General features: G+C 41.0%; 1 protein-coding gene across 1 annotated transcript in view; it reads left to right on the forward strand.

Moving 5' to 3' along the window:
* RAB31 (RAB31, member RAS oncogene family) overlaps positions 1-12,230 on the forward strand; it is a 130,714-nt gene that overhangs the window by 54,007 nt on the left and 64,477 nt on the right. Inside the window, exon 2 of the mRNA XM_047697405.1 lies at positions 2,527-2,606. Within this exon, the coding sequence (XP_047553361.1) occupies positions 2,527-2,606 (80 nt within the window). The remainder of the gene's footprint in view (positions 1-2,526; positions 2,607-12,230) is intronic.

The raw sequence follows: 12,230 nt of genomic DNA on the forward strand, positions 1-12,230 counted from the left end.
GGGAGGAATTGCACGCTATGAGCTCGGTGACATAAAAATGTATAAAAGTACAAATGGGTCCCCACCCTGCGCACTGGGGCCATTTGCAGAGAGCAGTTCTCTTTGCAAGAAGAGCGCGTTTTCCTTCTCTTCAAGAGTAGGTCAGCACGGGGCGCCTGGGTGGCTCAGAGGGTTAAGCCTCTGCCTTCGGCTCAGGCTGTGATCTCAGAGCCCCGCATTGGGCTCTCTGCTCAGCAGGGAGCCTGCTTCCTCTTCTCTCTCTGCCTGCCTCTCTGCCTACTTGTGATCTCTATCTGTCAAATAAATAAATAAAATCTCTTAAAAAAAAAAAAAAGAGTAGGGCAGTGCCGTCCTGTGATTTTCAGGGTCTCTGGGGGTTGCGTGGGCTAGAGGGTGACAAGAGCCACTCATCCATGGGGCCATGGGGCAGAGGGAGTTCAAAGCAACTGAGATTAGAAGAACCAACTTGTGGGGTTGGGGGGAAATGTGAGGCACATTAGCCGGAATCCATCCTGAAGGTTCGGCTCGGAAATAACAGCGGAATATTGATCTGGAATCCGAGAGCTGGTGTTTTAATTCTGTCGCCATCTCCTTGTACTCCTCGTATGGATGTGCCCTCTGCAGATAAACGGTCTTTGGTGCTTTTGTTTCATTATGGCTCACAACCAGTGAAGGCCACTTGCCCTGGGATAGGAGACCTTCTGGAGAGTGAGGTTCTGACGAGTGTCACCAGCCGGGGCCCCTCTTGCTGCATGTTTGCGGGAACTGTCCTCTAAGCACAGGAGACAGGAAGGAGTAAAAATAATTTTGATTTCCAGTTGGTATTTCAAGTCTCATTTTGTATTTCAGTGTAAAAAAAAAGCACATCTCAATTTTTCAATATTTCCTCCTTGACCTTTAGGCTTTTAGACACCTTTAACAGAAGAGAACCACATCACTACTGTTTTCTTCTTGGGCTAACTATGTCTTGTTTCCCTTTTACATATAGATCTCAGAACATCACCCTGATCCTTTACGATGAACACGTGTACAGGAGGACGTCTCTGTGTCTCAGTTGTCTGTGAATCATGTGCCTCCTTGCCCAGCTGCCCCTCTTGGAAGAGCAGTGACTGGCAACTGAGGCCAGCTGCTTTGTTCTAGTATGTTCTACTTCCTGGGAAGTCTCCTGACTTTATCTTACAGCTCTTCCTTTGAAATTTCCATTTCTACCGTCATATTTTTAATTTCTAAGGTCAATCTTATTCTCAGAATAGTCTTCTAAAATAGCATCCTGCTTTTGTGTGTGTGGGGGGGTATAAACATGTGGCATTTCTTAACTGAGCATGTATTTTTGATAGATTAAAATGTGTCCTGAAAGGTCTCTTAGCACTGGGGCTTGTAGACTGGTGCAAGATGGCTTTTTGTTGGGGGGACTCCACATATCAGAATCTGCAGGATTTCCCCTCTTACCCAGAGGGGACTCCCCACTCCTTCTGCCTGGCTTCACATGGGGCACTGGGGTCCTATGGGGTTCCCTGAGCAGCATCTCAAGGCCCCAAGCCTAGCCCTGTCTGATACAGGTTTCCTGGAGGCTCAGCTTCCACCTCCTCCCGGAAGCGAGGAGAGTCTGTCCTCTGGTTTTGTGGCCAGGAACACCAAGGGTGTGTTTTTGTGCAGAATTTCAACAGTTACTGCTGCTTTCAGCCTTGTCTTCCAATTCTTAATTTGTTCAGGATAGATTCTGTGACACGATTTATCTTCTTTCTCAGTGGCTCTCCTCCCTGGTGGCCCATAAGTTTCCAACTTCTTCTTTCTCAGTGACCACTAGACCACATGCTTTTCATTGACGTCACTTGTCTCGTGTCTCGTCTCCTAACTGTCTGACTTTGTGAATTTGTGTCTTTTGTTCCTTAAGCCATTTGACAAAGATGTTTGGAGGGAGTGGATAAAAATGCATGTATTTGATTTCCGACATATAATGGGCCTCTGTCCTAATCAGCTTTAAAGAATTATTTAAAAGAGAGAGCACTGAGATGAGACCTTTATATATAAGCAGACCTGGAGGTTACTATGCTCCCATTAGATTCTGAAAAGCAAATGTTAGAAATGCAGAAATTAGAACTCATAAGTCTTACAGGGTGATACCTACAAAAATAGATTATGTCGTTTTTGGGAGCTATGGTTTTGCACAAAACCAGTTCTATCTCTACCAAAGCAATGCCGTGCCTTGCCATACTTCTCCTCTAGACCCTTTTAAAATTTTTTTCAAATTTCTGGAGATACATATATTGTGAACATGTAAATTCTAGGTTAATTATTGTGTAGATGTGGGCCATGTTTCTAAAGCTTATTTTTGACATACTTCTTTCTTTCTACAAAAGCAAAATAATTTCCTTTTAGAAAATACTGGTGAGAGCTAGAAGAAAATATCCTCTTCTCCTACTCCCACCAATGAGAAATAACCTCTCCTGTCCTCTGGTTCTACATTTATACTAGGTCAGAACTGACAACCTTGGTCTTCATGGCTGTGTCCTTATTCTTTTCCAGGATACCGGGGTTGGGAAATCCAGCATCGTGTGCCGATTTGTCCAGGATCATTTTGACCACAACATCAGCCCAACCATTGGGTAAGTGTCTGTATGTTCTTCTCTGTCACATTTCTTCCTTCCAAAGCACTCAGAGAGGTCACTTTGTTGCCTGCACCTTCAAGCAGTTTTTACCCCAGCTTGTGAGAATCAATCCCAACTGCAAAGACTTTGACAAAAATGCAGTGACTTCTAGGCAGTATGTCCGGGCTTACTGTTCCTGCCAATAATTCTTTTTTCCTAGCCGACTGTCCTCTTGGGCTTCAGCCTAAGACCATCTCCTTGATCTCCAAGAGCATTACTCTGCAAATCACGTTGGCTTTATTGCCAGATGGAAGATGAGACACAGGACAAATCCCCGAAGGTCCCATTTTGAGTTGCCTGCCAGTAAGCCTGGAAACATAGTCCACTCACACAGCACAGTTGTCCATAGTCCGGGGGGCAGATGGATTCTCCTTTCTGGATTAATCAAGTGTTAGCATTTCAATTCTTATGCTTGGGGAAGGGAGATAGATTGTTTACATCGGAGACCCCCCAACCTTAGAATATAGGAGCATTTTCCTATTCCATTTTCCCCTTTCTACAGATGCTTTTGCCAGATGTGCTTCGCTGTGCCATTTTGCATGTGCTTACTTTCTCACTCTCTTTGAAATTGGACACACTAAATTTTCTCCCTGAAGATATCATGCTCTTCGCAGAGGGCAAATGTTTTGTCTCCTTCAGAAGGGAAAGAATGTGTGTCTGTGTTTTTGGAACACTGTGGGATTGATGAGAACAGGGGCGATTGTCTCTGTCACTTGTAAGTGGGGAAGATTCATAGCAGGGTAAAAGTAGATGCTCCAGCAGTTGGTCGATAGGTCAGTAGTTGGGGTGAGGTAGGTGATAAAATCCACTACATTTTGTAGTTTAAAACGGCTTAAGAAACACGTTTGTGAAAATATGCACCATGACCCATGATGCCAATCTAACAAGTTTGCACAGACGTCGGCAGAGGACACACGATTCCTGGATCAGACACGGGAGGTAGTAGTAGTTGGGAGTGTTCTCATTTTGTATTGGTTCCTGGAACACTAATTTCCTGTCATGTGGTGTGAAGAGAATCAGACGAAATGCTATATGCAGTGAGTTGAGTTCTGAGAGAGGACCCCGAGTTTAGGGAACCCAAATCTTTTATAATGGGAAGTACACAAGTCTGTGCTTCCCTCTAGAGTGAGACCTTGTTTTTCTCTTCCAAGACTATTTGCTATGCAAACATTCTTGAAGACACAGTCTGGGAGAAAGACTGTGCCTCTGCTTGCAAGGTGTGCACAATGGGAGAGAACCATGGATATTGGCTCTCAATAGGCACTTCCATGGATTGGGGGCATTTTTTTTTTTTTTAAGATTTTATTTATTCATCTGAGAGAGAATGAGAGAGCATGAGAGGGGAAAGGGTCAGGAGCCTGATGTGAGACTCGATCCTAGGACTCCAGAATCATGACCGAGCCGAAGGCAATTGCTTAACCAACTGAACCACCCAGGCGCTGACATTGTTTTTTAAAAGATCTTTTTTTTTTTTTAATTTGAGAGGGGGGAGGGGCAGAGGGAGAGAATCTTTTTTTTTTTTTAATTTTATTTTTTCAGTTTTCCAAGATTCATTGTTTATGCACCACACCCAGTGCTCCATGCAATATGTGCCCTCCTTAATACCCACCACCAGGCTCACCCAACCCCCCAAGCCTCCTCCCCTCCAAAACCCTCAATTTGTTTATTAGACTCCATAGTCTCTCATGGTTCATCTCCCCCTCCGATTTCCCCCAACTCACTTCTCTCCTTCATCCAATGTCCTCCGTGTTATTCCTTATGCTCCACAAGTAAGTGAAACTATATGATAATTGACTCTCTCTGCCTGACTTATTTCACTCAGCATAATCTCCTCCAGTCCCGTCCATTTTGAAACAAAAGTTGGGTATTCATCCATTCTGATGGAGGCATAATACTCCATTGTATATATGGACCATATCTTCTTTTTTTTTTTAAATTTTTTATTATTTTTTATAAACATATAATATATTTTTATCCCCAGGGGTACAGGTCTGTGAATCGCCAGGTTTACACACTTATAGCACTCATCATAGCACATACCCTCCCCAATGTCTATAACCCCACCCCCCTTCTCCCAACCCCCCTCCCCCCAGCAACCCTCAGTTTGTTTTGTGAGATTAAGAGTCACTTATGGTTTGTCCAGAGGGAGAGAATCTTAAAGCATACTCCCCGTTGAGCGAAAACCAAGAGTTGGGCACTGAACCGACTGAGCCCTGAGGCTCCCCTTCAGGGACAGATTTATTTATTTATTTACTTTTAAAATATTTTGTTTGTTTATTTGGGAGAAAGAGTAAAGCTAGAGAGCACACAAGCTGGGTGTGGAGGGTTGGAGGGGGAAGGGACAGAGGGAGAGGGAGAAGCAGGCTCCCTGCTGAGCAGGGAGCCCAAGGTGGGACTTGATCTCGGGATCCTGAGATCATGACCTGAGCTGAAGGCAGACCCTTAACTGACGGAGCCACCCAGGCTCCCCAAAACAGTTTTATAGATGAAATTCTTTTCACTCTTCTCTGTGATGTCCTTGTATTTTCCTTAATTTTCCCTTCTGTGTGTTTAGTAAAAGCGGAACCTCTAAGAGTGATTAAGTCTGAAGAGCTGAAGAGTGGTTTTGGAAAATGGAGGAGACTCTCCTCTTCTCCTTTCTAGACTTAAAAATATTCATTTTTAATAACAAATCTGTTTTCCTTTTGTAATGATTTTTCTAAATAAAAAGGAAATGCATGTTCTTACCAAAGATTTAGGTAAGCACTAAGCATGACTTTTACACATAGGTATAAGCATTGTTGTGCTTATAAATGGTAGATCATTTGGGTCACAGTATCTTGGGTGAAGCAAGTCATAATGCCAGTTCAGATTTAAGGAAGGAGAAGTAAATCCCCCCTCATGGTGGGAGGGACAACATTCTGACGGAGACTGGTATGGACCACTGGTATCCATTTTGGAGACAAGTCAAGCTCTGTTGACTCTGCTTTGTGTAACAAATTTCGGTTTTTTAAAAAATTATGTATTATATGGAAACTCTCTGTACTTTATCCTCACTTTTTTCTGTAAACCCAATGCTTCTCTAAAAAAGTCTATTAATTAAAACATTATTTATTCATTCCTCAAATTATAAGGCTTATTATGAAAAATTCAGACCATACATAGAAATGTAAAATAAAACTTGAAATCAGAGGATTTTACTAGCTCTCTGATCCCATTTTCTTCAATTTATATTACCAATATTTAGTCTAAAGTGCACATTTAACATACTTCTTATAAGTGTTTTCTGTATCTATGCAGGTGAACAAATACATAATTTCTAAAACCAAAAATGATATCACATTCTGCCTGACATGGCACAACATGCATTCTCCATCTTCTGCCTTATTTTTCTTTCATAAATACAAATTTCTTAGAAGACAAAATAAATGGAACACTTACATGCTGTCTATATAGCTCTTTGACAGAGTCAAGATTAAAGTCTAATTTTTCTGATTATAAATTTCATGTTCATTCTAAAAAAACTACAGAATTTATAAAAATTGGAATCATAGTGCACATACAATTTTTTTTTGTTTTTTTTTTGCACATACAATTTTTTATCCTCTTTTCTTAATATATTTAGAACATTTTCCTATAATATCAGGTAATCTTTAGAAACGTGATGGAAATACTATTTTCTCTTATTATATATTCATAAAAAATTGAAAATGAAGAAAACTGTGAAGAAAATATAAAAACCACCCATAATCTGGGGCACCTGGGTGGTTCAGTTGGTTAAATGTCTGCTTTGGGCTGAGATCAAGATCCTGGGGTGCTGGGATGGAGCCCTGTGTTGGGGAGCCTGCTTCTCCTTCTCCCTCCTGCTCGTGTTCTATCTCTTGCTCTCTCTCTCTCTCAAATAAATAAACAAAATCTTGAAGAAAAAATCTAACCCATAATTTGCCTTCGGGAGTAGCTACCGTAAATATCTAATACATCTTCTTCCAGTGTTTTTGCTAGATGTATATAAAATCTTTAGTAATTTAACATTGTATTATGAATTCCACTTTACTAAATGGTCTTTAAAAACAAGTTTCCCCAGTTTTATGGAGAAATAATTGACATACATCATTGTATAAAAAAGCAGTGATTTGGGGGGCACCAGGGTGGCGCAGTCAGTTAAGCGTCTGACTCTTGGTTTCAGCTCAGGTCATGATCTCAGGGTCATGGGATCGAGCCCTGTGCTAGCCTCTGCATTCAGCATGGAGTCTGCTTGTCTCTCTCCCTCTGCTCCTCCCTGCCCTCTCTCTCTCCTTAACATCTCTCTTTCTCTCAAATAAATAAATACATAAAAACTTAAAAAAATGATTTTAATGATTGTATTTTCCATTTAAGGCATTGAGGTTATAATTTTCTTAACATTTTTTTTTTTAGATTTTATTTATTTATTCGACAGACAGAGATCACAAGTAGGCAGAGAGGCAGGCAGAGAGAGAGGAGGAAGCAGGCTCCCCGCTGAGCAGAGAGCTCGATGTGGGGCTTGATCCCAGGACACTGGGATCATGACCTGAGCCTAAGGCAGAGGCTTAACCCCCTGAGCCACCCAGGCGCCCAATTTTTAAAATAATGTATGATGTATATCCTGGGGCATAAATATTTGTAGGTACCTCTGATTATTTCATTAAGTTAAATTCATAGCAATGGGAATAATTCAGTCAAAGAATATGAACACTCTTAAGGGTTCTTGCTGGATATTGCCAAATTGTTTTTCAGAAAGGTTGTCCTTATTTTTCTGTACACTTACCAGCTTTAGGTCTTAAAACATTTTTTTTAAACATCTTTTTTTTTTTAAAGATTTTATTTATTTATTTGTCTCAGAGAAAGAGAGAGAGCACAAGCAGGCAGAGGCAGAGGAAGAAGCAGACTCCCGGCTGAGCAAGGAGCCCGATGTGGGACTCGATCCCAGGACCCTGGGATCATGACCCGAGCCGAAGGCAGCGGCTTAACCAACTGAGCCACCTAGGCGTCCCTCTTAAAACATTTTGTATATATGATTTTGAATTGCTGTTTTCCGCTAAACTTCAAACTGAAGCATTTTCTCATACCTTAAGATTTCTTCATAAACATAATATTAAGTGACTGTAAATTCTGGGCTGTTTTGCTTTCTATATCTACATTCCTCACTTTTCTTCTGGAGTCAAGGTTGAGATGGGCTCTACCATTCTTATCTGTTGTCCTTTCCTGACATAATTCAATTGCCCAATTAAAAAATTCACTCAAAATTTACGTTCTCTTATGATTTTGAAAAAAGTGTTCCCACACCCCAGCTTCGGAAAACTAAAGGTAGCAGGAACAAATGCCTTTCTTGGACTGTGTTATATACAGACCGCCATGCTCATGGTCTAGCTGCTGGGTTTGGTGCACTGGGACTCTGGCTTAGCCCTGTGTTTTGTTTAGCCTGCCCAATGCTTTAACATTTTTAAGTCACTAATGAAGAATTAGGAGATTTTTGCATAATAAACTTGCATTTCTGGCTTCTTTTAAAAAATCAGTAGCCTTGGTATACCGGGTACCCATGCCCACATGGCAGAAACCACTGTCCCTGAGCCTTGGGTGCTGTGTGGGTGGGCGGACTCTCCTTTCCGTAGCACTTCTGCTGTTTACTGTTACTATTATTTTTATCAGTATTAATTTTACACCTAGTCCCCTTGGTTCATTTGTATGGTTGCTGCCTGGTCCTGGAGACATTTGAGTTCAGGCCCCTGGCCCAGGGCCTTTCTCACTCTTAACGCTGCTGGCCTCAAGAATCAGGGCAGCTGGGTGACTTGTTGAGGCACACTCGGCGTGTGAGCAGTGAACTGATGACTCTGACCAAGTGAGTCCACTTTCGAAGTCTACCCTTGTCTTCCCACTGTGATCAAACTACCATCGGGGAAAGGCCATGGGCCGTAAAATGTCATTGTTTCAGCATCAAAAGAGTTCATTCTTCTGTGACTCACAATGAAAAATCTTGGCTTTGCTATTCAAGCAGATTGTGTTGACATCTTGAACATCTATGTGTGTGGATGTGTGTGTGTGTGTGGATGTGTGTGTCTCCCTTTCTGTTTCGACTTTTACAAGGTAATTGTGTTACTTCTCTGCCAGATTTTGGTTCCCACAGATAATGAAGTCCATTCAGCATTGCCAAGGCTCCCCCCCCACCAGTCTGGAAGATAATCTAACGAGAAGAAAAGATGCTTGAGCTTTTTAAGATGGAATGTGAGCAAAGCTGTTAAAGGAAAAAAAAAAACCCCAACAACCCAACCAACCAAAAGAACAAGGATTGTCAGTCATCATTTCAAATATCAGTAGTCTTTTCTTTAGTGGCAGGAAATGAGGAATAGAGAGGGGTGTGTACATGAGTGTGTGTGTGTGTGTGTGTGTGTGTGTGTGTGTGTGTGATCAGCATGACAGCTATAACAAAGCTGTTCCTCGAAGGCTTACTGTGTGTCAAGCAGGAATTTCGCAGATGTCATTCCCTCATTTGATCCTACAACAGCTCCCCCAGATATGCAAAGTAGATATGGTTCTGTTTCTCAGATGGGGAAACTGAGGGGCTATCTAACCGCTCATTCTACCCTTCTGGAAGAGAGGGCAGGCCTCTGTGTTTTGTTCCTGACTGTGCTGGTAGACTCTTTGACCATGGGCAAGGCAGTCTCTCAGGACTCGGATTTTACCCCCTGAACTGTAGACTGAAGAGATCGGCCTGGATATTGCATGTTTTTTCAATCTCTAAAAAATCTCTGGTTCCAAGATTTTTAAAGGCATGAACTTAGTTTTCTAAGCCTAAGAACTTTTTAAGGGCCCGGTTGGTGTATTATTTATCCCAGTACCTAGTGTTTATTGAAGAACGAATGAAAATCTGGCTTACATCAAAGTAAAAACAAAACCCAAGGTATTTATGGAAAAATTATCTAAATAAAGTTAAAGGCTAAAGGTTAAACCAGAAAAAAATATTATTTAAAACATACTATTACAAAAGTTAGTGTAGAATACTCAAGAAGTGAAGAAGAAAAGGAGGAGCCACCCCAACGAAAAGGTGGGCAAAGGTCATGAACTAAATATTTACTAAAGAAAAATGCAAGTGAACAGTAAACACTAAAATGACGTTCAAAGTTGTAAGAAGCATAATAAAAATGGGAATGATGTATCATTTCTCCTTATCCTGCTGGAAGAGATTTGAAGGATCAGGATTGGCTGGGGAGAAGGGCATCTCCAACATTGTCATCATGGGTATGTAGGCTGGTCCCACCCAGTGTGGCATGTATGTTTCTAAGGAGATAGTTGCACAAGGACACAAAGATGTAAGTACAAAGATAATCCATTTAATCATTGTCATAACAGTGGAAAATAGGTGACCAAAATATCCATCAGTGGGGTAGTAAAGCCATAACATGGTGTAATATATTTAGTCATTTTAGATGAAGATGTTGATCTATAGTTACGTAAATGGAAAGATGTCCATGATAACATCGAGTGGAGGGAAAACAAAGTGTATGCAGATTATGAGCAATTATGGGTGTAATCATTATATAAAAATAATTCAGAAGAACGTATACCAACTTATTAACAGTGATTGTGACTCAGTGGTGATGTGACGATTAATTTCTATTTTTCCTGTGCTTTCATTTTTTGACTTTCTTTCTTGGTATGTCCATCTATTGCTTTTGTAATGGGAAAAATAATAAAGACATTTTCCATTTTTGGAATATATTTACTCTTATCAGTAGTCTGTGTATATTTTAAGCACTTTAAAAGAAATAAAGCATCATGGGACAGTTGTGGTTTTGATAATATTGGGTCATATCACTTAGAAAAATACTTAGAATTTCCATTTAGTACAATCGTCATTTGATAAATAAAACTGTTAACTTTTGGCTTTGTGTATGTTTTGAGGAGTGTGTGGGAATTGCAGGAACATATGCTTTTCTCCTTGGGACTTGTGAAGTTTGCCTCTTAGTGTTGAGGAAAAGTAGGAGAAGTTGAGGAGACATTACTGGGGTGAGTGCTGAGTGACGTAGGGCTGGACAGTGTGCTGGATGGGGTGGGTTGGCTGGGCCATAAGAAGCAGGGTAGACAGCCTGACACCTTACCCCTAAAAACTCTACTTTGCCTCTCCTGAGAATAACATAATGAGGATACCATTATCACACATAGAAAATTAATTTTTTAAAAAAGGTTTTTATTTATTTAGTTGAGAGAGAGAGAGGAGAGAAAGGGTTGGGGAGGAGCAGAAGAAAAGGGACAAGCAGATTACATGCTGAGTGTGGAGCCCAATGAGGGGCTTGATCCCATGACCCTGAGATCTTGGCCTGAGCTAAAAGCAAGAGTCAGATGCTTAACTGACTGAGCCACCCATGTGCCCCTAGAAAAATTAATACTGATTCAATGATAATATCTGACATAAAATCTAAATTTAAATTTCTCCAGTTGTCCTCAAAATGTCTTTTAAAAGTTATTTCCCTCCTAATTCCAGATTCAGCCAAGGGTCATTTGGTTGTTTTATCTCTTTCTTCTCTCTTAATTTAGATTCTAGAACAATCTTCCTGTCTTTTGTCTTGTTTGCTTTTCATGACGTTGACTTACTTGAAGCATTTGGGCCAGTTGTCTTATAGAATGCTCCACATTCCCGGGGCGCCTGGGTGGCTCAGTGGGTTAAGCCTCTGCCTTCGGCTCAGGTCATGATCTCAGGGTCCTGGGATCGAGCCCTGCATCGGGCTCTCTGCTCAGCGGGGAGCCTGCTTCCTCCTCTCTCTCTACCTGCCTCTCTGCCTGCTTGTGATCTCTCTCTGTCAAATAAATAAATAAAATCTTTAAAAAAAAAAAAAAGAATGCTCCACATTCTGGAGTTGCTTTACTGGTTACTTAGGATTATATTCAGGTGAACTGGTTTTGGCCAGAATGCTGCTCAGGGGTTGTATCTGCTTCTTAATTCCATCACGTGAGGAGTCTTCTCTTGTCTGGTTGTCCCACTGTTGGGGAGACTCACTACACTTTCATGAATGGGAAGCTTTATCAGAAAACAAAAAAAGTCAAGGGTATAAACTTTCCAGAAACAGAAAGAAAGTATCTTTCTGTCTTTCATGAACACAAAGAAAAGGTTTATTAACAGGAAATATGCAAAAAAGAAATTATCAAGTGTTTCATTATCTGCCGAGGGTTTCGAATCCTTCCTTTTTTTTTTTTTTTTTTAAAGGGAGAAAACATAAATATTTGGTGAACCACCAACCTTTACCCTTGCATGTATAAAAGCAGGGTGGGAATGAGATATGGTATTGCTGCTAGTGTTGGGTGCCTAGCCTGGGTGCATATGGAAGGCAGTTTTCTGTGTGCCATCGCAGGGCCCACACTGTGACTTGCCCAGAGACTAGCTGCCCTGTCCATTCTTCACTGTTGTAATAATACATTTTTAAAATCTTAGGTTTTATTTTCTTTCCTGAGATTTGGGGCATATTATCTGAGAACAATTCAGCATACTATCTCAGGACTGTGTTTTTGGAAGCCTGGGGCTTTGAATGCATTCTTGGCCTTTTTTTTTTTTTTTTTTTTAAGATTTTATTTATTTATTTGACAGACAGAGAT

The sequence above is a fragment of the Lutra lutra genome, chromosome 12 (assembly GCF_902655055.1).
Source record: "Lutra lutra chromosome 12, mLutLut1.2, whole genome shotgun sequence".
Lineage (NCBI taxonomy): Eukaryota > Metazoa > Chordata > Mammalia > Carnivora > Mustelidae > Lutra > Lutra lutra.